This window comes from Bos indicus, chromosome 5 (assembly GCF_029378745.1).
Source record: "Bos indicus isolate NIAB-ARS_2022 breed Sahiwal x Tharparkar chromosome 5, NIAB-ARS_B.indTharparkar_mat_pri_1.0, whole genome shotgun sequence".
In the NCBI taxonomy this organism is placed as follows: domain Eukaryota; kingdom Metazoa; phylum Chordata; class Mammalia; order Artiodactyla; family Bovidae; genus Bos; species Bos indicus.
Window position 1 is genome coordinate 38,655,174 of NC_091764.1, and position 27,829 is coordinate 38,683,002.

General features: G+C 38.4%; 1 protein-coding gene across 2 annotated transcripts in view; it reads left to right on the forward strand.

Annotated features, from left to right (window-relative positions):
* The window catches only part of GXYLT1 (glucoside xylosyltransferase 1), a 51,759-nt gene extending 33,878 nt beyond the window's left edge, over positions 1-17,881 (forward strand). For both annotated transcript variants that reach the window (XM_019960782.2, XM_019960783.2), the window contains 3 exons: positions 2,693-2,816; positions 3,025-3,197; positions 12,054-17,881. In XM_019960782.2, coding sequence (XP_019816341.1) covers positions 2,693-2,816; positions 3,025-3,197; positions 12,054-12,215 — 459 coding nt within the window. In that variant the 3' untranslated portion in view covers positions 12,216-17,881. The remainder of the gene's footprint in view (positions 1-2,692; positions 2,817-3,024; positions 3,198-12,053) is intronic.
* Positions 17,882-27,829: the final 9,948 nt, after the last annotated feature.

Sequence of the window (27,829 nt, forward strand, 5' to 3'; positions counted from 1 at the left end):
CAGGCAAGAACACTGGAGTGAGTTGCCATTTCCTTCTCCAATGCATGAAAGGAAAAGTGAAAGTGAAGTCGCTCAGTTGTGTCTGACTCTTATCAACCCCATGGACTGCAGCCTACCAGGCTCCTCCATCCATGAGATTTTCCAGGCAAGAGTACTGGAGTGGGGTGCCATTGCCTTCTCCGACACCACCTATGTGGGTGAAAATCTTTTCATACAATTTTTAGCTGTTTTTGTTTCCTCCTTTGTGAATGGCTGTATGTCCATTTCCTTTGACTTTTTCTAGTTTGCTGTTTTTCTATTTCTGTTGGCTTAAACTCTTTTTGTATATAATGCCTCTTTATTAAACTCATTTTTCATGGCTTTTTTAGTCTTGGATATTCTAGGTTATATCCTCAACAAGTACTACTAGTGTTATTTCTTCTTGTCCAATATTTTTCCGGTAGGACTTTTCCTTTGCATAATAAAGATTTTTTTTTCTTTGAGTAGATGTGTTTCTTTGAATAGGTATATTTTTCTTCTTCTTTTTTAAATAAGTAAAGTGTAGTGAAGACTTGAGCATGACATGATACAAGGGGTATTCCAACAGTACTATCTATTGAATGTGTTGCTGGTCTTGGTCCTTGTTGATCAACTCATATTTTCCTTTTCAGATCCTAAGAACATTTAGTTAACACGATCAATGACTCATTGCAGAATTATCCTTTCAAATAAATTGTTTTCTTACTATTTCCTTAAGTAAAATTTGTTTCAGTCATTTTCCAGATTTTGTGTATATGTGTATAGTCACTATATTTATTGCATCCTGAGAAATAAGGTAATACAGTTACTATAGTAGATTAAATTTAATTTAAATATTTAGTTTTTTCCCCTAGGAATTCTTACTTTTCCTTCTCAAAGGATAGATTGCTTATACCTCCATTGAGTTTATTATATATATCAGTATTTTTGCCTAGAGAATCCCTTAGACAGAGGAGCCTGGTGGACTGTTGTCCATGGGGTCGCACAGAGTCGGACACGACTGAAGCGACTCAGCATGCTTGCACGCATTGGAGAAGGAAATGGCAACCCACTCCAGTATTCTTGCCTAGAGAATCCGGGGGACAGAGGAGTCTGGTGGGCTGCCGTCTATGGGGTTGCATAGAGTGGGACATGACTGAAGTGACTTAGTAGCAGCAGTAACAGCAACAGCAGAATAGCTTGTAACAATTGTTTTCAGACTATCTGGAGATAGGATCAGTGAAGAAGGAAAGTGCTTTTTTAAACATTGTTTGCAATCTGTCATGAGCCAATGGTTTTGTAAAAAATAATATAAATTACTTGGAAAATGTTAAAATAAATAGATATAAAATTACTCTGTTAAATTGCTATAAAAGTTTCTAAATCTTACTCTCAATTTCTGTACTTAAATCTCTCAGAGGATATGAAAAATTCACTCATCAGCATGTTGCAAACTATAATTTGAAAAGTACTTAGTTTAAACCTGGAGAGTTTCCAAGAGTCAAATTTGTATAAAAGACTTAGTGTTTAACTCCACCCCTTTTCACCCCAGATTCAAATGATCCCCAGCCCTCTTTCAACTCTGTTGTTTCCTTAGGTATCTGACTTTGAGTTTTAAAATAATGAGCTATGAGTAATTCCATAGAGGCTGAAAAGGCATCTGATTAAATTCAGTATCTATTTTTTATTTATCAGTTTCAAGTGGTCTCTTTGAAATGCCAATTATAAAGGATTAGCAGATCAGTCTAAGAATCATAGTGATCATGGTGATAAGAGCTAACCAACACTGTGCCAAGTACTGCTCCTGTGTGTGTGTTAGTCGCTCAGTCATGTCTGACTCCCGGAGAAGAAACGGCAACCCACTCCAGTACTCTTGCCTGGAAACTCCCGTGGATGGAGGAGCCTGGTAGGCTGCAGTCCATAGGGTTGCTAAGGGTCGGACACGACTGAGCGACTTCACTTTCACTTTTCACTTTCATGCTTTGGGGAAGGAAATGGCAACCCACTCCAGTGTTCTTGCCTGGAGAATCCCAGGGAAGGGGAGCCTGGTGGGCTGCCATCTATGGGGTCACACAGAGTCGGACACGACTGAAGTGACTTAGCAGCAGCAGTAGCGTATCCGACTCTTTGCGACCCCATAGCCTATAGGTTGCAAAGCTTCTCTGTCCATGGAATTCTCCAGGCAAGAATAATGGAGTGAGGAGACATTCCCATCTTCAGGGATCTTCCTGACTCAGGGATTGAACCCTGGTCTCCTGCATTGCAGGCAGATTCTTTGTCGTCTGAGCTACCAGGGAAGCCCCACTGCTTCTAGTACTTTTCATTTATATATTAACACCTTTAGTCTTCAACAGCTGTATTACAAAGACATAGGTACTAAAACTGTGCTTTTTAAGATGAGGGTACAGTCATATCACTGGAACCACCACCTCCTTTCTCTTTCCCTTTTCTTCCCGACTTCTGTTAGTTTCATCATGGCTCTGTACAGCTTCAGATATCTTTTGTTATCTGTCCAGTTGAGCTGTTCGTTCTTCCTCACATTTAGGTTTATGTTAGGGTCACACTGTTTTGTAACAAAAGAAGTTTGCACATCTGTTGCTCTGTAACAGTGGCTAAGGGAAGAATGAGGAGCTGTCATTATGCTGCCATTTTTAACCTGGAAGTCTGAGAAATTTGTTAATGTATTTACCAACAGAATGATATGACCACCGTGCGACTACGATGGGGAGATATACTGATGCCGTTGCTTAAAAAATACAAACTGAACATTACATGGGGTGATCAAGATCTGTTGAATATCATATTTTTTCACAATCCAGGTAATTTAAAAAATTTCTTTTATTCTTTGTAAAGAAGAAAAACATAGTATTTAGTCAAAATTGAAAAAAATGCATTTATTTGATTTTGGCTTATATTAAGTTATCACTCTTTATGTTTAAGACAGAGTAAACTAAGTTTAAAATCTTTGCAGAACGTTAATTCTGTGGAATTAGTGTGTGTTTACTTCTTTGTTTTATCTTTGCATAGAAAGCCTTTTTGTTTTTCCTTGCCAATGGAATTATCGACCAGATCATTGCATATATGGAAGCAATTGCCAAGAAGCTGAAGAAGAAGGAATCTTTATTCTCCATGGGAACAGAGGTGTTTACCATGATGATAAGCAACCAGCATTTAGAGCTATTTATGAAGCACTGAGAAATGTAAGCTCTTTTTTTTTTGAAGTGTTTTGTGGACAGACTCCCTGGTTTACAGAGAGTTTGCATATCCTTTGCTCCAGTTCTTCAGTATAAAGCCCACCACGCCCTCCCCTCACAGCTCTGGCACTTGGTGTCCTGCTGGAAGGAAGGGCACCGCCTTTTGCCCACTTACTGACCTGTGCGTTATCAGTATGAGCTCACTGATACTATTCTTTTCAGCAAATTATAATCAGTGTTCAATTTTATTTATATTGATGCTGAAGTTGTGCCAGATTTGGCGATTGGGTGCCCCTTTTGGCCATCTCTTGTGCTTATGTGACACATTCCCATCATTATTTTGAGTGCCTTCTCAAAGAGGAGGTACAAGCAAAATATCCCAGGCTTATCTTATTATGCCTTCCCTGCCCTCGCCCTGAAATTAGCTGTCTCTCTAAGGAACTCTGATGCTTATTGCTGCAAAGGTGTCTTCCCTTCCAGGCCCTTTCAGCAGCAGAGCTGGGAAATACAAAAATGCAAACACACACACACACAGTCCTGTGCTCACACCAGTGCACCCAGTTTCATTCTCCCAGGCTCCTTCCATTCCTCTTCTACTTGGTTTCTGTTTTCTTCAGTTAGAATCCCGGCTCCAAACTAAAACTTTTCCTCTGTTGCTTAATGCTATAATACATTTAAAATAATTTCAGAAACGCTCCATCTGTACTACTCTTCCCCACTCCTCTCCTTGAAAAACTAGCCGGATGTAAGCGTTCAGTTTGTTTACAGTCCTTCTCCCGCCTCCCCACCCCCAGATGAGGGTGTACGTTCTGTACTGTGTTCAGACGTGATTTGCGTTAGTTTTTTTCTCCTCGTGTCAATGTCTTTATTTATTCATTTGACATACTGTTGGATTCATATATTTCCATATGCTTTCAGTTACAAGTTTTTTTCCTCATGTTTGTTGATTTAACTTTAATTTTTAAGAGCTTAATTACTTTTTTGGCTGTGCTGGGTCTTTGTTGCTGCACGAGGGCTTACTCTGGCTGCAGTGAGTGGGGGCTGCTCTCTAGTTTCAGTGCGTAGGCTTCCCCTTAGAGTGGCTTCTCTTGTTGCAGATCACAGACTCTAGAGCAGGGGCCTCCGTAGTTGTGGCTCTTGGGCTTCGTTGCCCCATGGCATGTGAAATCTTCCAGGACCAGGAATTGAACCCGTGTCCTGCGTTGGCAGGCAGAGTCTTAACCACTGGACCACCAGGGAAGTCCTAAGTTCAGGTTGATGTGAGGAATATTAATGTACTTCAAAAAGTCAAAGCTGTATTAGGGCTTACTCAGAAATTGTTCCTTCCGCATCCTTCTACCCCAAGTCCCAGCCCCAGTCACCAATTTCATTTTCTGGTTTGTCCTTCCTATACAGATGAGTAGGTACACGTATGTTTTGTAAGTCCCCTTTTCTTACATGAAAGGTATTCTTCATCTTTATTTGTTCTTTGCTTTTGTTTTACAATATTCTGTAAGTTTGGACATTTATAAATATCTTCCTCATACCTTTTTTAACACAATTGTATGATACTCCACTTGGTGCATGTACTAGAGTTTATTCAACTAATCTCTTATGTTTGAACATTTTGGTATTCTCCAACATTTTGAATAAGAATGCAGCAGAATTCCCTGGTGGACCAGTGGTTAGTACTCCATGCTTTTCCTGCCAGGGCTCTGGTCAGATCTCTTGTTTGGCAGCAGTAAGATTCTGCAAACTGCAAGGTGGGCCAATAAAGAGAGAGAGGCAAAGAGAGAATAAGAGAGAGATAGAAAAGAAGGAAAGAAATAACGGAGGGAGGGAGGAAGGAAGTAAAAAGCAATGTATTAATTAGGATAAATTCCTGGACATGAGATAATTTTATTTGAAGTTACTGCCTGTTTCCCCTACATAGGGATTATTTGCATTCCTGCCAACAGTTCATGAGGAAGCCTGTTATGCACAGGAGTGTATTGTCAGCCTTGAAAATTTTTTGCCATGCTCCATAAGTGAGAAATGGAATCTTAGTTTAAATTTCACTTTCTCTTGTGAGTGAGATGAACATCTTTTTATATATCTAACAGCTGTTTTTACATCTTTTTGGAGTGAATTTTCTTTCAGATCTCTTAGTCTTCTATTGATTTTTTAAAATGACTTTATTTTTAACATTTTATATGCCATCCTTTTCACTCATAGTGTAAATTATTCGGTGGTTTTTAGCATATTTACAGAGTTGTACAATCATCACCATGTGAGACTTTCATACTTTACTTCCCACCTCCCCAGCAGTTGCTGCAAGTTCTTTGTGTATTAAAGATATTAGTTCTTTTTCTGTTATATCTGATGTAAATATTTCCTCCCAGTTTGACTTTGTTTATGGCATTTTTTGTCGTTCAGAGTTGTTTCTTTAAAAATTTTTGTGTAATCGAATTTAAAACTTTAAAAAAAAGTCATAGTTAGAAAGTCTTTCCCTACCTATACTCAGTTTACAGAAAGGTTTACCTGTATACTGTTTCACTTACTACGTTTAGTCTTCTGCTCGGTTTGGAATTTACTCTTGAGTAAGGGATAGATCTGATTTGATCTTTTTCCAAGTGGCCGTCTTGTCCCAATTATGTTTATTTGAAAGGTTATCTATAACCTGAAGATTTGAGATACTGACTTTATCATGTACTAAAGTTCAGAACTGGACATGTAACAACAGACTGGTTCCAAATAGGAAAAGGAGTCCGTCAAGGCTGTATATTGTCACCCTGCCTATTTAACTTATATGCAGAGTACATCATGAGGAACGCTGGGCTGGAAGAAGCACAAGCTGGAATCAAGATTGCTGGGAGAAATATCAATAACCTCAGATATGCGGATGACACCACCCTTACGGGCAGAAAGTGAAGAGGAACTAAAAAGCCTCTTGGTCAAAGTGAAAGAGGAGAGTGAGAAAGTTGGCTTTAAAGCTCAACATTCAGAAAACTAAGATCATGGCATCTGGTCCCATGATTTCATGTCAAATAGATGGGGTAACAGTGGAAACAGTGTCAGACTTTATTTTTTTGGTCTCCAAAATCACTGCAGATGGTGAGTGCAGTCATGAAATTAAAAGATGCTTACTCCTTGGAAGGAAAGTTATGACCAACCTAGACAGCGTATTAAAAAGCACAGATATTACTTTGCCAGCAAAGGTCCATCTAGTCAAGGCTATGATTTTTCCAGTGGTCATGTATGGATGTGAGAGTTGGACTGTGAAGAAAGCTGAGCGCCAAAGAATTGATTCTTTTGAACTGTGGTATTGGAGAAGACTCTTGAGAGTCCCTTGGACTGCAAGGATATCAAACCAGTCTATCCTAAAGGAGATCAGTCCTGGGTGTTCATTGGAAGGACTGATGCTGAAGCTAAAACTCCAGTAGTTTGGCCACCTCATGCGAAGTGTTGACTCTCTGGAAAAGACCCTGATGCTGGGAGGGATTGAGGGCAGGAGGAGAAGGGGACGACAGAGGATGAGATGGCTGGTTGGCATCACTGACTCGATGGACGTGAGTTTGGGTAAACTCTGGGAGTTGCTGATGGACAGGGACGCCTGGCATGCTGCTCATGGGGTGGCAAAGAGTCGGACACGACTGAGCGACTGAACTGAACTGAAAGTTCCATTTGTGATTTCTGGATTTTCTCTTCTCCACTGGTCTGTCCATTTGTGCACTAACACACTGTTTTCACTATGAAGTCCTTGTGCTGTATTTTAATACCTGATAGGGCTATTCCCTGTTCACATCCTGTCCTTTTAGTGTCTTCCTACTCAGTGTATTTTTATTTTTACACAGATACCAACACATTTAACAAAAAGTTGTTTTTTTGTTGGGAGTGTGTCATCTTCACATGTTGACTTAGTGACTGCTGACGTTTTGATGGTGTTGAGACATTTTAGGAACAAGGGTTGTCTTTGATTTGTATCTTTCAGGAATGTTGAATAGATCTCTTCATACTGTGGATTTTGAACATATCTTAAGTCTATTCTGTTTTCTTTGTTGCCTTTGTAAATGAGGTTTTCTTTTTTAAATACTAAACTTCATATTGAGTTTGGAAAAAATTATTCTGGCCCTGTCACCCCAGACACCTGTTTCTGTCTCTTTTTCCCCTTGGTCTTAACAGTCCACTTTTATGTAGCTGAGGTGGATTGACAGGGAGAGATGATTGTACTTCACGTGCCTGTAGACTGATGCATGAATCAGGTCTCTGAGTATGTTGGGGACCAAGACTTGGGGCAAAACCAAATAAGGGTTGGATTTATGATTTTGCTTAATGAGCTGTATATCAGGCACTATCAATGCAGCTAATTCACCGATACCTGGGGAGAGGTTATATGTGACCATTCATCTCTCAGCGGGTATGTTCACTGTGCTGCTGGACTGTGTCTAATCATATATGGCTGTGAAGACAAATACCAGTAACAGGAGTGCTGGTGTGGTCTAAGTGTGGGGATCAAAAGAGCTGATGCCCCTATTGGCGAGACTCTAAGCATTTTCTAATGACTGATCTCAGTATTTGCTAGTACAGTCTCATTAATAGGAATGAGAATAAAGATACTGAACTCTAATCTCCTGAGACACAGACTGTTTTAGGATGTGGAAGAGTGCAACAGCTGTGCCCCAAAGGGCCAGGGAAGGCTTCATTGATGAGGAGGCATTTGAAGTGAACCCTGAAGAATGAGTTAAGAGTTTGCCAGGTGAGCAGGCAGAACCAATACTGCCTGAGAAAAGGTCTTGCTGCTGCTGCATCGCTTCAGTTGTGTCCGACTCTGTGCGACCCCATAGACGGCAGCCCACCAGGCTTCCCCGTCCCTGGGATTCTCCAGGCAAGAACACTGGAGTGGGTTGCCATTTCCTTCTCCAATGAGTCAAAGTGAAAAGTGAAAGTGAAGTCACTCAGTCATGTGGGTGGTGAAAAAGCCATGAGGAGGTCAGGAGTTGAGCTGTTTAACTGGGGTGATGGGTGGAAGTAGGCAGTGGCTGGACTGGGCCAGACGTGGTGACGATGTGTGCTGTGTAAGGTGATGATCTGCAGTACAGGGAGCTGAAGTTTTCTCCTGGAAATGAGTGTTGCTCACACTTGGTGGTAGGGAAAGTGCTGATAGCATTGTAAGCTACAGTTTTAGTGTTTTTCTAAGTTTCTTAATCCTATAAGCCTGAGAGATAGGGTTTCTGAATAATCAGTTTATCATGATACAGCTACACTCACTGAAGAATTATAAAATTTAGTGTTGATGTTCATTTTCATGTAGCTGACCTTGTATGCCTTCAGAATCAATATTATATTTTAATAATGCTTTATTATGGCTTGTCAAGAGGTGATAAAAATAACAAGAGGTACTTTTGGAGTTCTGAGACTTTGCAGGGTAGAAAAGAAATGCACTCCTATAAAAATGTGATTTCTTTGTTGCCCCCGAGCATTTTAAAAAAATCCATTATTAAGGAATTAAATCTTACTAGTTTTATTTGATCTTTTCTTTGATCTCTTATAAGTATATACTTAAAAAAAAAGCTGAGTATTTGTTTTAAGCTGATTAATTACACTTGATTTTTAAGAAATAAATCTTATTTTAAAAACTGTTTCAAACACTGAAGTAATTAATGACTAGTGGTTGTTTTCGGTTTGTATTAATTAGCCGTATCTACCCAGTTTTCAACTTAATGAAGTTAATCAGTCTTTTTGGTGCTTGGTTAGTGTTTTTATCTTCTCTTATCTATTATTCAATGGAAAGTATAATTTTTAAAAGAATTACTGTTCAGACAGAGGTATTTATGCAAGTTTCAGAGAGAAGCTTAGTCATAGCCATTGAATGCTATGAACCATAAGGATGTGAACCATCTGTAAAATGTGAATGCATGGCTATGTCTGCCAGCAAATCAGGTTTTACAGTCCATACATAATTGTTAAATATTAGTTGTTGAGTGAATACAAATACTAAGATTAAAAAGTGCAGATTCACAGTGGGAATAAAACATTTTATTGCTCTGTTAAGTATTTTTTGCTTCCTGTATTTCATTTGAATTATTGGATTTTGTGGTGTTTCTCTGTTAACTTTGATTTACCTCACACCCTTCTTGTATCTGCATGAGATGCAGTAGATTTGCAGAGATGCAGGGGACTTGACATCCTCTCCTGCACAATTTTCTTATATGTAGCTGGCACTTGGCATCTGAAGGCTTGAACTGCCTGCCATTGTACCTGTATTTTTAAAACATGTTCTGTTTTTTGAAAATGCCTTGAAGTATCTCATTGTGGGCATCATAGCATCACTGTTTACTCTCTGCTTTCAGCTGACATTCTTATATATAAAACATGACCTTCCTAAAAGTTTGTGTGCTGGGCACAGTGCCAGTGAAGAGGGAGTGATTATCTGTGTGAGGAGAGTTTCTCGGAGGAGCTGACATTGGACTGAGCTGGAAGGACGAGTACCAGGCAGCCAGGAAAGGTGTGGACAAGTCTGGGTAGCACACAGTAGGGGAGGAGGAGGCTTGCAGTCAGGTGAGGGCACTGTAGCCTCTGGGCAGGTGAGCCTCTGGATGCAATGTGGGTGCACAGCCCTGGGTGTTTGTGGAGTCTGCCTGGCGGAGGGCATGACTGCTGGCTGTGTATGTACAGGTGGGCATTTGGGGGTTTCTCACCTTCTTCTTTTGGAGAAGGCGATGGCAGCCAACTCCAGCACTCTTGCCTGGAAAATCCCATGGACGGAGGAGCCTGGTAGGCTGTGGTGCTTGGGGTCACTAAGAGTTGGACACGACTGAGCGCCTTCACTTTCACTTTTCACTTTCATGCATTGGAGAAGGAAATGGCAACCCACTCCAGTGTTCTTGCCTGGAGAATCCCAGGGATGGGGGAGCCTGGTGGGCTGCCGTCTGTGGGGTTGCAGAGAGTCGGACACGACTGAAGTGACTCAGCAGCAGCAGCAGTAGCAGCACCTTCTTTAAAGGTCAAACTTCTTGTGGTATATGGTGGACTAAAAGAGCTGTAATCCATGGGGCACTGTTTTTATTTCAGGAAAATATTCATCAAAAGACCTCCCCAGTGAAGAAAAAAAATTTTAACCACAAACACTGGGATTTAAAATCACAAGGAAATGAACTGAATCTCAAGTATTCTCAGGAATTAACTTTTAAAACACCTTTGTAACATTTTCATTTTTAGTCATTGTAGAGTAGGAAAAAGACCAGTTTGGTCTTCCCAAATTCCCTATTACTTCCCTATTACTCGCTTCTCAGCCACAGTTGTCTAGGATGTTTTTGTACACAGTGAAATGTTACCATACAGTGTCACTTCATACAGGTGTTACACCTTGAGGAAGGTTACCTTCTTCAGCATGGCTGCTCCTTTTAACCCCAGAGGAATGTAGACATATCTATATACAACACACAACAGTTGCCCACTGTTAACTGAGCTTCATCTTTTCAGCAGAGTTTTTGAAACTCACTTGGCACAATTTCATTTGCTTTTTTGCGTAAACAGTGCTGTGTGGTTGTAAAGCTCTTTGCAGGTGGAATCCTGGCTTAGCCACTTAGAGCTTTGTAAGTGGAAAAATTCTCTCTCCCTACCTTAGTTGCTTCATTGTAAATTGTCATGTTTCATAAAGTCAGTGTGAGGCTTAAATGCATTACTACATATAAAGCTGTTAGCCTGATGCCTGGTGTGTAGGAAGTGCTTTCTTTTTAACCAGTCCAGCTTTCAGCAGTTTCTCCCAGATTCCAGAGTGCTGGCTGTTATTATTTTCATTAAATTTCTTCCTAGTTAAGCCTCTTCTCCCCTCTGCCTTTTTTTTTATTATTATTTTTAAAAATACCTGAAGATATTTATCTTCGGTATATGGGATTAGGTTTGAAAAAATTACCCAAGAGGGAAGGTTTCATGCATAATGATCCTAGTTTTCTTGCATAGAGGCACCAGGGTGTAGGATCTCTGTGCAGCCCTATCACAACAGTGTTCTGAATGAGCATTGAAGTTCAGCCTGTTCTCCGTAGAGAGGCTGCAGCTTCCTACAGACTCACTAATTGTGATTCAAGTGGTGCTTCCATTTCCTCTCCCTCTGTGGCAGAGTAGTAAACCTCAGGTCATTTGCAGTCCTCCTAGATTTCAGGTTCTGAATTTCCTTTAGAGTCTTCCATTTTTTACTGACTTCAAAATTTCCTGTAAGATATTTTCAAGCCTCATCAGTCTTTCTAATTGTGGTTGCAAATAACAAAAAGGTACATGGCCGAAAATACTAAGATCTCAGCTTTTTTCCCACTTACTACTACTACTGCATTGTTTTCCAAAATATATTTCTTGAGATATGAATACATTTTGTAGTGAAAAAGGATTCTGAAAGTACATTTTGGAGTTAGTGGCCAAACAACATTCAGCAGGTGCATCTTCTGTTTTAATAGTTTCTCACGTGCCCCTGTGAATTTCGCTCAAGAGTGCGTGGTGGTTAGCAGTTCTCACACATTTATCCTTGTGCAGCTAGGGGTCTTTGGGAAGCCCTGAACTGTGCTCTCTTTATCTCACTCCTTTCCAGTCCAGCTTCACCAGTGTTACCGGAGTGATTTTTTGGCTTTTATTAGTCTTTCTCAGCCCCTTTCAGACCGGTTGCTTGTCTTCTCACAGTTGTGAGAATCTCTGGGTCTTTTCTGCTCTTGACCATGTCCTTGCCTTGACACAGGGTTCCCCGCCTCCTCCCTCCTCCTGTGAGATGTCTTCTATTTAATTCATTGAAATTATTTGTTGGGCACGTGCTTTCTATGAGACTTTAAAGTGGAGACTGTTGATACAAAGTTGATTGAAGAAGTTATTGGGAATAGAGTTAAATTTTTATGTATATCTTTGTCTTTTTATCTCTAGTGTTCTTTTGAAGATGACAGTATCCATTCCTTATTAAAGCCATTAGAACTGGAACTACAAAAGACAGTGCATACATACTGTGGAAAAATTTACAAAATATTTATCAAACAGCTGACAAAAAGCATACAAGACCGTTACGACAGACCGCCAAAAGAAAGGTGATTCGTGGTGACTGCTAAATCAAATGAATTAAAACAACAAAATATCAGAGACTATTGTGAAGGAATAGTCTTAGATGAAGTTTTCAGGAAGAAATTACTCATCTTCAGTATAATTTTTTTCCTGAAGAAGTTAAATGAGCTGTATTTTCATGTAATGAAGAACAAGTTGAAGTCTTGGACCTCAACAAGAAGATATTTTTGATCTCTGATGTTTTATAATGTTATCTGGTATCATTCCAGTATTGACAAAAATCTTATTGAATGGATATAGCCTACAGACTTGGGTTGACTCTTAACTCTCAAGTAGGTAAGAGTAGTAGGGATGTATGGATGGAGAAAATGTACCTCATACACAGTGGAAACACTCAAACTGTGAGTATAGCAATAATCTTATGTCAGCACTAACCTCACTTTAAATGTGTGAGAAAAAAAAAGTTGTTTACAGAAACAGGAAAGGTTCTGTTTCTAAAGAAATGTGATGTAACTGATGTCACTATCGACAATCTGTGCGTGCCTTCATACATTTCATCTCTGTTTAAAATATTTTTGTGACAATCATGTTTAAAAGTGTTTTTAGTTTATATGTAAGCTGCACATTTACGACTGAGCTCTATAAGAAAAACAGTGAAAGTTTGGATTTTTTTGTGTGTGTATTTGTGAAATGTAGTGTTTTCATTTCTATGTGCTTAACTGTCTTGCCAAAAGTCAAATCTAAGATGATTAAGCAAGTATTTTAGGAAAATTTTTCTATCACTTTAAATGAAAAATTTCAGCTTTACTGGGCATTCTGGAAGCAATAAATAGGCAGATAATAAAGTGAGAACCTAACAAGCATACTTACGTGATGGTGGAAAATGTGGTGGACCAAAATACGGAAGCTATGTCTTCTGTGAGCAGTGATCAATTACGGTTACAGTGGAGCAGGAAAAAGCGGTCCATTGAAACCTCTTCCCTTCTACCTCAAAGTGGCTTTGCAAAATATCTTTGAAGAAGCAAATATACGTATACAACCTTAAGTACATTAGAAAACTTTCATGGATGATTTGGCTTAAGATTGTCACATCTAACTGTAGAAAAAACAGTTTTGATTTGGTTAATGTGCATGTCCTCCTTTTTTTTGAATGTCACTTGAGACAGCTATGTTTTTTATCTTAACAGTAAGAAAAATATTACTTTTCTTAGTGTTTTTGACCTTTAACTGATATAACTATTGATTCTGAGTACTTGGCATGTACTGTGCTGGGGCACATGTCTCTTTACCAAGTACTATGAGGTTAACTTCTTTTTCTCCTTTTGATATTTTAATACTTAAATAGAGAAGAGAAAATCATGAAGGAAAACTGCCACTCTCTGGTCGTTTATGAAGTACCTAAAATAGTGGTGACTGGCTTTATGAAGACACAGTGCCCTCTGTGGGGATGTGAGAGAAGATCTGGCCTCTGGCGCAGTTCAGTCAGGGACAGATTGAGAAAGGAAGGTGTAAGAAAGACGAATCCGAATTTGACAACCAGCCCGGCTCTCATGGGACAGAAGCATTTAGGGAATGCCACAGTGAACATGAGCACTCATGAACTTGTTGATTGTTCAGACTGAATTGGCTAAATAAAAAATAGGATCCCTAGAATTTCAAAGTTTGGAGCAGATAGGATCATTTTTAATAGCCCCGGAGGAGCCCCTTGGCTGCCTGGCATATTAGGCTCTTGTGGGGACCTTGATGAGAATGGCCTGGGCTTCACCTTAGATGACCCTGGTATGCCATATCCAGATGGATCTGCACATTACACAGAAGTGGAGAGAACAGTACAGTGTGGGACTCCTTGTCCAGATTGAACACGTCAGTGTTTTACCACATTTGTGTTATCTGTCCCTTTTTCCTTTGCTGATGTATCTTAAAGAAAATGCCAGTCATCATGTTATTTCACCTGTATAAACACTTTGCTAACTGCAATGACATTGTACCCCCTTTGGCTTCAGTTAATATCAAAGGCACATTTCCCTTATGATAAGAGTGCAAAAATAAGTCACCTTATAATTCTATTTTTAACAAGCACCTCAGATGATTTCGGTGTCATTTAGTTTGGGAACCACTGGAAATCATTCTGCCAACTTGAAGGTTGAAGTTAGGACCACAGTTCTCAGCACAGTTGGTGGATTATAAATGTGATTCTGAAATGTTAGTGGAAGTACTTGGGGTTATTTACAAAATATGAATTTATATTATTAGGAGGTTTCTTAGGTTTAATTTTCTCAGTGAACAGACTCTTAGCCCCATGGGCTCTAGTATGATTGAGACTGGGTAGAGTGTGTCATAGTTTAACTGGACTGTGTGCTGTGGTCTCACACATGTTGTGCCTTATTTATACCATCACACACTCTCCATTGTGGGGTCAGTTGGAAGGTTCTTCACTTGGTTTATTCAGTCCTGACCTAATTTTAGCATTTTACCATAAATTGGGTTATGGTGAAAACTCTCCACTGAGGGACTGTTTTTACCTAAAATTTAGGATATCACAGAAAGTCCTTAACAATATTAAAATGAATTTTCTGAATTTATCTTTAGATAAACTTTTTCCTTGAGAAGTTTCAAGAAATACAGTTTCTCAGCATTAGTGAGGTTAAATTCAAGAGCAGCTTAGAGAATGTTTTATATTTCTTTCCTTAAGACAGTATATCTATGCAGTGTATTTGAATTATATATTCTTTGAGTCTATGTCTTAGAAAAATTTTGACCTCAGAATTATCTCTGGGCTACAGTGTTACCAAAGTGAAATGACTTTATAATGTAGTCAACCTTCATTTATATGAAGTTGCCATATTAGAGGAAAAAACCTTTAGAAAATATATATTGTGATTTACATTTTAAGAAAATACATATTTTGTTTTTTCCCCCTGGGAAGAGTAGTTCATAATGTATATACAGTAACCTGGTTATCTCTGGATACTTCAGAGCCTGAAACAGTTTTACTGCTTCACTGCTCTCTGATTTTGCCTCAAGTCAAATGTTATTGGTATAAAGGAAAGAAAACCAAACTGAACTGGATCTACATTCTCCTCTTGGTTAGGGGCCAGGGCATATCATTCACCTTCTCTGTACCCTAAGTTTGCGAACAATCAGCGTGCCTTTCCCGCCTCACAAGACTCGGCAGTCATGGAGCTGTGAGACCCAGAAGAGAGAATGGGTTAGCTGCGTGGCTTGCCTCATGCCCCTCCAGCCTTGCTGCTGAAGTTCTGGGCTGCCCTGTTGCCTCCTGTACAGATCATTCTGTTTTAGACTGAATGTTTGCTGACGTGCATTGTATCTCCAGTGTGAATTTGCTTAGCTTGTGTAAGGAAGAATTTTTAAGGAAGAGAAAGCAAAGAAAAGAATGATGTAAATGAATGATTAGAGGAAGAAGGGAAAGAGAGGAAGTGAGAAAAGTGAGGAAGTAGAAGGGAATAAGAGTGAGAATGGCCAAAGGCAGAGAAAGAGAAGAGTGGCTAAGAGTGGGGAATAGGGAAGGCAAGAGGGAGGGAAGTGGTGTGGGGACAGTCACTTCTGAAGCGGCAGCCCCCTAGCCTGTACTGCCGTCAGCTTGCCTTCCTCTGTTTCAGTTCATGGCCCTGTGGGGTCAGGCGTTCATGGAAGGGGCAGCCAGGCTACCTCTGTTGAATTTGTTTGTTTGGTTTGTTGATAGTAGAGTCTTTCCCCAGTTACTCTGCTCACTGATCATTTAGTGCTATGATTCTACATTGTAGTTTTTTTTCTTCTTTTTATATATTGGATCCCAGTTTGTGACCTAAGACCTGTGGAAACAGGATGACAAATATCTTCTTTTTTGACATCCTTTAGTCCTCCCAGATAATGGATTATGCAGGACTGACCACATAGATCATACAGGAGGTTAGAGTGGAGGGCATAACCTTATTAGATCTGAAGGGGGCCCAGGAATCTATCTGGTTTTCTCAGATGATACTGATAGGAGGCCAGGTTTGGGAACCACTGCCCTGCCTTGAGTGGCAGTTTAAACCACACATCACATCCATTGATTCCTCAATAGGTATACTTCCAGGTGGAGTGTTAGGAAGGGATTCAAGAGAACAGGAGACAACGGGAGTACATTAAATGGGAAAACCTTAAAAGAGGGTAGTCAGTGTCTTCTTTTTTAGAAGTTTATATTGTAAGGAGTAAACATCTTAGTGTTAATCTGTAGCGATTTAGCAAGACCACTAATTTTTTTCTTTTACTTTTTGATTTTGTAAACAGAGAAGGAAAGTAGGGGCACACTGTGTCAGGAAAGGTAGGCGCACAGTGTGCCAGTGTAGGAACAGTTGTCAGTTTATTAAATGTAACTTCAAGTGTCTTAAAACAATTGCCTTATTGCATTTTAATCTTTAATAAAAGTAGATTAAATAATGATTAGTACTGTAACAGTTATCCTTTTATACATTGCCAAAGCAACCCTTTTTTGCCTATTAAAGCCTGGCTTAACTGTCCTGATGTTTGTTGTTTCTTGATTCACTGAACATGAAACTAGATTTTTAAAACTAAGTTATATGAACTTAAAGCAGGTGTAAAATGTGGTGCAAGAATTTTTTTTAACTAAAAATGAATATGATGTTAATTTAGATATCTAGCAATTACAGAATTATGAGAAGAACATGGAATAACATGTTGAACTAGGCAATTTAAAACTGATTACAAATCAATGTCAGACTTACTTCTAAATGGAAAATATCTATTGTCACCTCATTTCTACCAATAATTCCAAATATCTAATGGGATTACTTTTTAAGAATTTTCTATAACTCCAGTTATCAAACAAAAGAAAGCCTTTGGAAAGATATGGAGAGAAGAAGGAAAATCTCTCTCACTTCTAATGCTGTGAATGCTATTTGGAAGGTCTAGTCAGACTTTTTAATACAAACTGAACTGATGTGAAGCCTCTGATGATGTGTAGTTTACATATACCTTCTGAATTTGTAAGCATATTCAAATATATAACAGCATAGTAAGTCCTTGTAAAAACTAAAGAGAAGCCAACAGTGTACCTTCCATTTAAGATATAAGTGGACTTTGACTATGATGGAAAATAGCTGTTTTCAATCTGTGTATAAAATTTCTTCAGGGAATATTGGGGTGTTATGCAAAAATAATTCAGGTCTTGCAGCTTTGCTGTGGACTGTGTCATCCATTTCAAAGTCAACAGAACACACGTGCACCACATTCACTGTCAGTTTCTGAGGGCTGGGCCAGTGGCTTTTGATGGATGTTGTAACAGAAGATCTGTGAAGGAGATGGTGGTTTGCACCTGTTCCTGAAATCAGAAACTGGAAGGTGTTTCCATTTTTCACAAGTATTTGCATAAATGTGTTAATATTTTGGGTAGTAATGATTCTAAAGCTGCAAGACGGCATTTTGCTATACTGTGATACATAGCGATTACTACTCTTAAACCACTTTTTACCTTAAAATATTATGATTTTAGGATAAATTGAATATCCTCCTCCAAGTAGTTTGTGTGTCTTGACATTTATTAAAGAGAAGGTGAGTGCAAGATTATAGATTCAGATATAATGTGAGAATAATGTCAAGTTGCTTTGTTCTCTTGGGGGGAGTTCATATCATCTTTTTCACTCTGTGGTGTTATTAAATGAACATATACTCAATAAATGTCTGATTTCTTCAAATGATGTGTCTGAATTATTCTAGAAGGCTAATACCTGTTGATGTATGGCAAAAAACCATCACAGTATTTTAAAGTAATTATCTTCCATTTAAATAATTTTTTTAAGTAATTTTGAAATCATTAGGCTTGGGAAACTTGATAACTAAAAGTTTAGGCAGATGGCAGTTCCTGGATTGACTAATTCAGCAACTGGACAATGTCATTGGAAACCTAGGTACCTTCTGTCTTTACATTACTGTTCTCACCATGTGAGCTAGTTTTCCCCCCATGGTCCCCAAATGACAGCCAGCATTCTGGGTCCCAAATGACAACCAGAGGCAAAAATACATCTTTTTATAAGAGGAAGGTGCCACCTGTCCCCGTTCATTTGCCCTCATAGCCATAGCAGTGGCTGGCTGTGTCCAAAACCATTACTTTTCAAAGAGAATGAAACTTGAACGGTTCGCTCAGATCTTGATTTGCCCCAAACTTAAACATAGCCTCCCCTTGAAAAATGGCTACTCACAGGAAGGGAAGAGGAAGTAACATCAGGGTTCTGTTAGAAGTCTGTGGGGTAGAGGGGTAGATAACAGACCTACATGATTTTACTGGCCCAAGTATTTCTTAAAACTTCCCAAAGGATCAAATTTCAGATCTAGAGAAGAGCACTTTTCCTGTGCCGGAGTGTAATTGTGCTTTAATCGGTCTCTGTAATGTTATGATCCAATAGTTCTCAGGTTTTTACATATTTTATTATTTATACTGTGATTTTCTGGTCACAAATGATAGCATAAGCATAAGGGTTTTAAAAGATACTGAGGTGATGAGTACTTACAAGAGAGTTAAAATCAACTATCTTTTGTTTTAAATCATTTATGTTACACAATGTCCTTTTTGAAAAAAATTAAAACAGTACAGAAGAATTAAAAGTATACGAAGTAAAAAAAAGACTCCTAACAAGCCACCCCTGAGAAGATTTAGTGTGTATCCTCCCTGTCTTGCTCTGCACGTTTACACATGAGGCACCCACACTGGGCTTGCTGCTCCAGTGTCTGACAGCTTGCCTCGTTTCAGATTATACATTATAATATCTTGCCTTGACACATTAGACCCACCCTATTCTTTAGCTACATACTATGTAATAATAGTGTACTTAAGTAGAGATTAGCCTATGGACTTCTGAAGTACGAAACCAAAAGTAATGAGTTTTAACTTGTTAGGGGAAGTAGTCATTAACTACTTTTACCATTTTTCTAGTTGTGATTTAAGTGCATTAAGTGGAAAGTTTTTGTAAAATAAATAATTTGTAATATACAATAGATAATATAATCAAAGTAAGTAATAGTTACATCTTTGTGAGACTGACATGTCTAAGTGCTGTTACTTCGGGGTTATTCTTACACCTTTCCATTCTTTCTTAAAAAGACATTTTGAATAGTAAAGTTTTAAAAAATTTGTGAAAATTAACAAAATTTGACCATCAATTTTACTTATGCTTTGTCTACTGTTCTTTAGCATTTAAAATATTTTAATAGGGTCACTTAACAGGTTAAAAGAGGTTTTTAATCTGTTGGAACAGTGTTGTCTGAAAAATATAATACAAGCATGTATATAATTAAGTTTTCTAGTAGCCACATGAAAAGCAGTAAAAAGCACTTGCTACTAATTTTAATAATACATTTTGCTTAAGTGTATCCAAAATTTTATCATCTGGGCATGTAGTCAATATAAAAATATTCAGTGAGATCGTATTTTTTCCATAGTGTACTAATAAGCATGTGCTTATCACATACAGCACATCTCACTTCAGCTTTGTCACGTTTCAAGTGGCCACTTGTGGCTCATGATTAACGTATTGGACAATACAGCTCTACCAGAGTGTAAACTCTGGAGGCAAAAGTCATTTCTTTTTTCAAGTAGTGTCTGTCACCATGACTATACATGGTAGACACAGATTTGCTCAATATATTTTAATTGAGAGATGTTTTATAAAACTTTGGAGGTGTTTTGTAAATTGGTATGAGTTTGAACTCTGGCCATTTTATTTTTAAAGACAATAAATAAAATTCTATTTCCCCAAAATGTATACCTTCATGGATAGTGAGGGAAGTTAAACCAGAAGAGGTGAAAAAATTTTAGTCTAATTAAAGTGTGTATGTCTGAGATAATGAGAGGAAGCTCAGTGCTAGCAAGGTTGTGGTGTCTACTGCACAGAACTTCAGGTGACAGTGTGAGGTCATATGATTCACATACCCTTCTGGTCCACTTTTTGGATCATTGATTATTCATGCACACATATTAATCTCAAATCTGTATAAACCTGAATCTGCTCCGGTAGATTCTGGCTTTCGTATGTTACTATGCTGCTGCTGCTAAGTCACTTCAGTCATGTCCGACTCTGTGCGACCCCATAGACAGCAGCCCACCAGGCTCCCCAGTCCCTGGGATTCTCCAGGCAAGAACACTGGAGTGGGTTGCCATTTCCTTCTCCAATGCATGAAAGTGAAAAGTGAAAGTGAAATAGCTCAGTCGTGTCCGAACCTCAGCGACCCCAGGCTCCTCCGTCCATGGGATTTTCCAGGCAAGAGTACTGGAGTGGGATGCCATTGCCTTATACCTCCCATCTAAAGCCAGTTCTTTGACTTTGCACTGGATTTGTCATGAGGCTGCTGTTAGCATGTGTGTGGTGGTGAAAGGTACCCGCTCTGCCAACTGTCACCCTTGCAGTGGTGCTTGTTGCCGAGTGCGGAGAGAGGTGGATCGCTGCCTTCTCCCTGGGGCCCTCCTGGCGGCCCATAGTTCATAGGGTTGCAGTCAGACACAACTGAAGCGACTTAGCACGTGTGCCCACCTCTCTCCTACTCATCTCTGGATTTGTTTTTATATTTTAAATTTCTGGTGTTTTCTTTCATAGCATCTTGTACTCATTTTAAAAATGCACTCTTTTCTTTTTTCTCCCCAAGGATGTTAATGATTTTGCATTATTCCAATCACAGAGTTTCTTTCTATTCTTTGTTTTGGTCTGCCTCTAATGTTGGATGTCTGGTGATTGTAGTTAATATTAAAGTGCCTAAGAGCTGAGTGGAAGCTCTGTGTGGGTGGGATTTATTATCTGATGGGCTTTACTATAGGATAATCTGTGGTGTTTTATTGGGAACTCTTGATTCTCTCAGTAACTATAGGTCTTTTTCTTGGGCTGCTCAGATGCCTCAGAAAGGAGACCAAGTTTATGTGGTTTGAGCCTGCATTCAATTATGAGAACTAAGGAGGGGAAGGGGGCTGTTAGCTATCATTTAATTCACCTCCCCCTCTTTTTTTTTTGGTAACGTCAGTTGAGGCTAATGTATCCAAAGTCAGAGATTTTTATTTTTTTTTAAAAATTCAAACTCTAGCCAGTTAAACTCCAGTCTCTGTGGAGGAATGGTACTCACTGTACAGAGGTACAGGGTTGGGTGAGGTTGGCGGGGCTGTCTAGCAGCTGCAGCTAGCTCTCATTTGTTGAGGTCACCAGTGCCCCTACGTTCAGTAGAAACTTGTACTCCAGTTGCTGATATTTCTCCAGGACTCTGCTTTCCCCATTTCCTGCTTGTGCTGTGTGCTAAGTTGCTTCAGTCGTGTCTGACTTTGTGACCCGCCAGGCTCATCTGTCCATGGGATTCTCCAGGCAAGAATACTAGAGTGGGTTGCCATGCCCTTCTCTAGGGAATCTTCCCAACCCAGGGATCAAACCTGTGTATCCTGCATTGCTGGTGAATTCTTTGCTGCTGAAACCACTAGGGAAGCCCATTTGCTGCTTACATTTCAGCAAAGAAAATGGTCAGCAACTCCTCATCCCTTTACTTTTCAGCTTTCAATTTTTCGTTGCTGCTCTCATCTCCTGTCTTTTGTTTTCTTTGCCCGTGTGGATGTATGCTTCTGTTTTGCTATCATTTTGGTGGAATTCAGTGAAGACACAAAGGTAAATATGTGAGTTCAATTCACTATGTTTAATTAGGCAATTTGTTGTATTTTAGCCATGAGCTGTTGCAGGATCTTAGTTCCTCAACCAGGGATTGAACCTGTGTCTTATGCTGCAGTGGAAGCATGGAGTCCTAATCATTGGATCACTAGGGACGTCCCAACATGAAGAGCTTTTAAAAAAAAATTTGTTTATTTGTGTCTGTGCTGGGTCTTTGTTGCTGCATGGCCTTTTTTCCAGTTGTGGTGAGCTGGGGCTACTCTAGTTGTGGTGTGTGGGCTTCTAATTGCAGTGGCTTCTCTTGTTGCAGACCACAGGCGCTAGGGCGAGCGGGCTTCAGTACTTGTGGCATGTGAACTCAGTAGTTGTGGGACTTGGGCCCTAGAGCGCAGGCTCAGTCCTTGCAGTGCATGGGCTTAGTTGCCGTGCATCATAGGATCCTTCCGGATCAGGGATTGAACCTCTGTCTCCTGTACTGGCAGGTGGATTATTTACCATTGAGCCACCAGGAAAGCCTGAATGAAGAGTTTTGTTCTTGAAACTCCAGCATGAAGAGTTTTGATTTTCTTTTCTATCTATGCTTCTAACTTTATACATTTCTAATGGCCCTAATTACATGTGAAAGACTCATTTAGCTAAACTCTGGGTGTTTTAAGCTCTGTCTTCTTTCAGAAAGCTCCTTATTCCTCCCGCACAAGAGTTTATTAAAGGAGCTAAGCTTTTTCTGAGATAGAGGACTAAGTATGATGCTCTTTGCTTTATATTTATTATCTCATGAAATCTTTATGACAGTTGTAGGAGTGAGATAGTACTATCTGCATTTTTTAAGTGGAGCAAATGAGAGGCATGGTGTGTTACTGGCCTAAGGCAAAACAACTTTTAAGTGGCAAAAGCAGACTTCAATGCTCTTATTCTTTTTTTTTTAGCATTGTTTTTATTTTCTTTAATTTATTTGTTATAAACGAAACAAAGATGAGTATTTTTAATGATAAAAGGTACAATTCACAAAGAAAATAGAAACCATAAACCGTTAGACACCGAACAACAAAGGAAAGATACATAAAGCAAAAAGCAGAAGAAATATAAGAGAAAAGAAAAAAATATATAATCATAGTGAGACATACCAACATTTCTCTGAGAATATTTTATCAAGTGGAGAAAAAATAAGAATAGGAGCATCTTGAATTATATCATTAATAATTTAAATATAATAGATTTATATTTAATTCATTTGTATTAATCTTGTGTCCTACACAAATATATTTAAAACTTTGTATCACGTTGTGATTAGACATTTAGAAAAACTGACAAAAAGATAAACATTACTAAATTTCAAAAAGAATTATTTTTTTGTGTGATTCATTTACACATATACACATGTATTATTTTTTAAATTATTTTCCATTATAGGTTATTACAAGATATTGAGTATAATTCCTTATGCTATACAGTGAACCTTTGTTGCTTCTTGCATATCTGTTTTTTTTAATTAGAAATCTAACATTCTATTCATATTAAGTCAAACAAGTGAAATCAAAATGTCATAAGTTTTTTAGGCAAAAATTCATAAGTTTTCTAAAACATATATATTATACTGGAGTGGGATGCCATTGCCTTCTCCAATATATTATACATATTTATATGTATGTATACCAAAGCTTTTCTACTATGCTTGATAAAGGCTTGAGAAAGAACATCAGAAAAAAAGGAGATGGAGAAATTGAAAAACATAAATGAAATGGGAGCACGGAATATGAAGTAGAAAAAGTGAATCAAACTAGACAAAAGTAAAAGATCCTAATATACTCCAGTTGTTTTTAAACATGCTGCTCATTAGAAACATATCTGGATCTCTGGTTAATAAAAGCAATACCTGGGCATTTGTATTTTTCAAAAAATTCCAAGATAATTCTGATATACACCTGGATTTTAAAAAGTGATTGCAGGATTTTCTATTAAATGGTAATTTTGGTGATATAGAATTCTTTTATTTTTCTGTTGACCAATCATGATGCAATGGTATTAAGTGAGTAATAGTTAAATAATCACAATAGTAAAAGATGTTTATCAGTTTTTACAATCAATAGCCAGACCAAAATAAAAGATAATTACAATTGCAAGTCATAATGGAAACATGATTAACCTAACAATATAAAATAATTACATACAATTTGGATCAAGCAGAGTGATGTGGTAAATGGAAGTGCATACATGCACGTTTTCATCCACCCAGTCTATGTCTTTTGGTTGAAGCATTTAATCCATTTACGTTTAAGGTAATTATCAATATGTATAATCCTATTACTGTTTTCTTAATTGTTTTGATTTATTTTCTGTAGTAGGTCTTTTTCTTCTTTACTTTCCTGCCCAGAGGAGTTCCTTTAGCATTTGTTGTAAAGCTGGTTTGGTGGTGCTGAATTCTCTGAACTTTTGCTTGCCTGGAAAGCTTTTGATTTCTCCATCAACTCTGAAGAGGAGTCTTGCTTGGTAGAATGTTCTTGGTTGTAGTTTCTTCCCTTTCATCACTTTAAATAATATTATGCCATTCCCTTCTGGCTTGTAGAGTTTCTGTCGAGAAATCAGCTGATAGCCTGATGGGAGTATGTTATTTGTATGTTATTTGTCTTTTTTCCCTGTTTCTTTTAATATTTTATCTGTCTTTAATTTTCATCAGTTTTTTTTATGTGTCTTGGTGTGTTCCTCCTTGGGTTTATCCTGCCTGGGGCTCTCTGTGCTTCCTGAACTTGATTATTTCCTTTCCCATGTTAGGGAAGTTTTCAGCTTCAGTTATCTCTTTGAAGTTATCTCTTCAAATATTTTCTCAGGTCCTTTGTCTCTTCTTCTTCTGGGACCCCTATAATGCAGATTTTGCTGCATTTAATGTTCTCCCTGATCTCTTAGGCTGTATTCATTTATTCTCATTCTTTTTTCTATATTCTGTTCTCCCAGTCATTTATCCATTCTTCTGCCTCAGTTATTCTGCTACGGATTCCTTCTAGTGTATTATTCCTCTCTGTTTCTTTGTTCTTTAGTTCTTCTAGGTCTTTGGTAAACATTTCTTGCATCTTCTCAATCTTTGCCTCTATTCTTTTTCTGAGATCCTGAATCATCTTCACTATCATCATTCTGAATTCTTTTCCTGGAAGGTTGCCTATCTCCACTTCATTTAGTTGTTATATGTGATTTTATCCTGTCCCTTCATCTGGGACATAGCTTTATGCTTTTTCATTGATTGACTTTCTGTAATGTTTTTGTTTTAGTTGCTGTGGGATTTTGGTTTTTCTTGCTTCTTCAGTCTGCCCTCTGATGGAGGAGGCTCAGAGGCTTGTGTAAGCTTCCTGATGGGAGGAACTGGTGGTGGGAAAAACTGGGTCTTGCCCTGGTGGGCAGGCCCTTGCTCAGTAAAGCTTTAGTGCAGTTATCTGCTGATTGATGGGTTTGTGCTCCCTCTCTGGTAGTTTTTGGCCTGAGGTGAACCCAGCCTTCAAGTCTATGGTAGAATTAATGACAACCTCCAAGAAGGCTTATGCCAAGGGGCCTTTCCAGGACTGCTGCTGCCAGTGCCCCCATTCCTGTGGCCTCCACAGGAGACCCTCCAATACTAGCAGGTGGTTTTGGTTCAGTTTCCTGTGGAGGCACTGCTCTTTTCCTTTGAGTCTTGGTGTTGGCAAGGTTTTGTTTGTGCCCTCCAAGACTGGAGTCTCTGTTTCCCCCAGTCCTGTGGAAGTCTTATAATCAAATCCCACTGGCCTTAAAGGTCGGATTCTCTGCGGATTCCCAGTCCCTTTGTCAGTCCCCAGGTGGGAAGCCTGATGTGGTGTTCCAAGTCTTCACAGCATTGGGGGAACTTCTTTGATATTATTGTTCTCCAGTTTGTGGGTCACCCACCGGTGGGTATGAGATTTGATTTTATTGTGATTGTGTCCCTTCTACCGTCTTGCTATGGCTTCTTCTTTATCTTTGGACACGGGTATCTTTTTTTGGTAGGTTCCAGCGTTCTGCTGATGCCTGTTCAATAGCTAGTTGTGATTTTGGTGCTCTCGCCGGAGGAGATAAGTGCATGTCCTTCTACTATGCCATCTTGAACTGGAAGTTCCTCAGTGCTCTTATTCTTAGCCTCAGAACAACTAATATGCATCCTTTTGCTTTGTTATTATTGTGGTTCTTCCTTTTTCTACTACTATATTATCCTTGGGGAATATGTAGTTAGCTACTGAATGAATCATTTAAATTTCTCTTTAAAAGGACTTTCTGTTGGTTTTTATGTTAATACCACTTTAGGTCATGTGAGGGAGGGTAGTTTATTAGAGTAAAGTGCTTTTCATTACCCTCATGCTCCAAGAATCAAATTCACCCCATACTTATCCTTTTGATAGCTTAGCATCATATCCACAGCTCTGTAATTATATACTGTACCATAGAGACTCATTGGATAAAATGTTCATTTTTAAACAATTGTCAAATTTGTTGAAAATTTGCCAACTTTTTAATACCAAAATATCATCTGTGAAATTAATTTATAATATTTATATAAAGTATTCCAAACATGTGACCACTCATTCTGTAAAAAAAAAACCTACCCTGCAAAAGCAAACAACAGCAGAAAACCTTCTCACCCAAGACATACAAATCGATACAGAATTTGTATATATTCCAGATATCACTGATCCTTATTTGTGATAGTTTTAGAAAAACATTATATTTAAACTTTAAATTTTTAAATTTACTCTAATTTGCCCTCTCTGTCAGTCTCTCCCTCTGTAAAATTAAAGCTTCTATATGAATCTTTCCAGAGTGAGAAAAGAATCAGTGAAGAAATGTGAAGGTGATCAAAAGTCTGAAATTTTATAATTATTCTCTCTCCTTTAAAAAAAACCCATAATATATCAGAGATGCTTTAACTGCCTCAGGGAATAAACTGAGTACTTCTGGCTAAATATTGAAGAGAAGATTCTGATATTGATGCCAGCTAGTCTGAGTCCTATTCATTCCTGTTAGAGTTCTTGTATAACAAGTGATTAAAAATGGCTTGTTACTAAGTGCCAAAACAGTAAATTTAAGAAAATCCAAACCATCTCAAGCATCTTTTCTAACCAAAATGTTATGTGACTAGAAATCAAGTACAAGGAAAAAACTACAAAAGACACAAACATGTGGAGGCCAAACAATATGCTACGAAACAACTATGAATCACTGAAAATCAAAGAGGGAGTAAAAAATATGTGGAGACAAATGGAAATGGAAGCACAATGATCCAAAATCTCTGGGATGCAGCAAAATCAGTTCTAAGAGGGAAGTTTATAGTAATACAAGCTTACCTCAGGGAACAACAATAACAAAACACAGTATTGGATGTCCTAGCCACAGTAGTCAGACAATAAAAAGAAATGAGGAATCCAAATTGGAAAGGAATAAGTAAAACTGTCACTGTTTGCAGATGACACGATACTGTACGCAGATGACATGATACTGGACATGAAAATTCTAAAGAACTCAACAAAAAACTACCAGAACTCATCAACAAATTTCATGAAGTTGCACAATATCAAATTAATATACAGAAATCTGTTGCATTTCTATACAATAACAACAAATGGTCAGAGAGAAATTGAGTAAATCCCATTTATCATCACATCAAAAAGACTAGAACATTTAGAAAAAATGGAACTAAGGAGGTAAAAGGCCTTTATATGGAGAACTATAGACACTGATGACAGGAAGTGAAGATGACACAAACAAAAACATATATTCATGAACTATAAGAATATTGTTAATATGTCCATACTGCTCAAAGCAATGCAGATTTGATGCAATTCCTATCAAAATAGCCATGACATTTTCATAGAAATAGGACAAATAATCTTAAAATTTATATAGAACCACAAAAGACCCCTAATTACCAAAGCAATCTTGAGAAAAAGAACAAAGCTGAAGCTAATCACACCCTGTGACTTTAGACTATACTACAAAGATATAGTCATCAAAACAGTATGGTACTGGCACAAAACATAG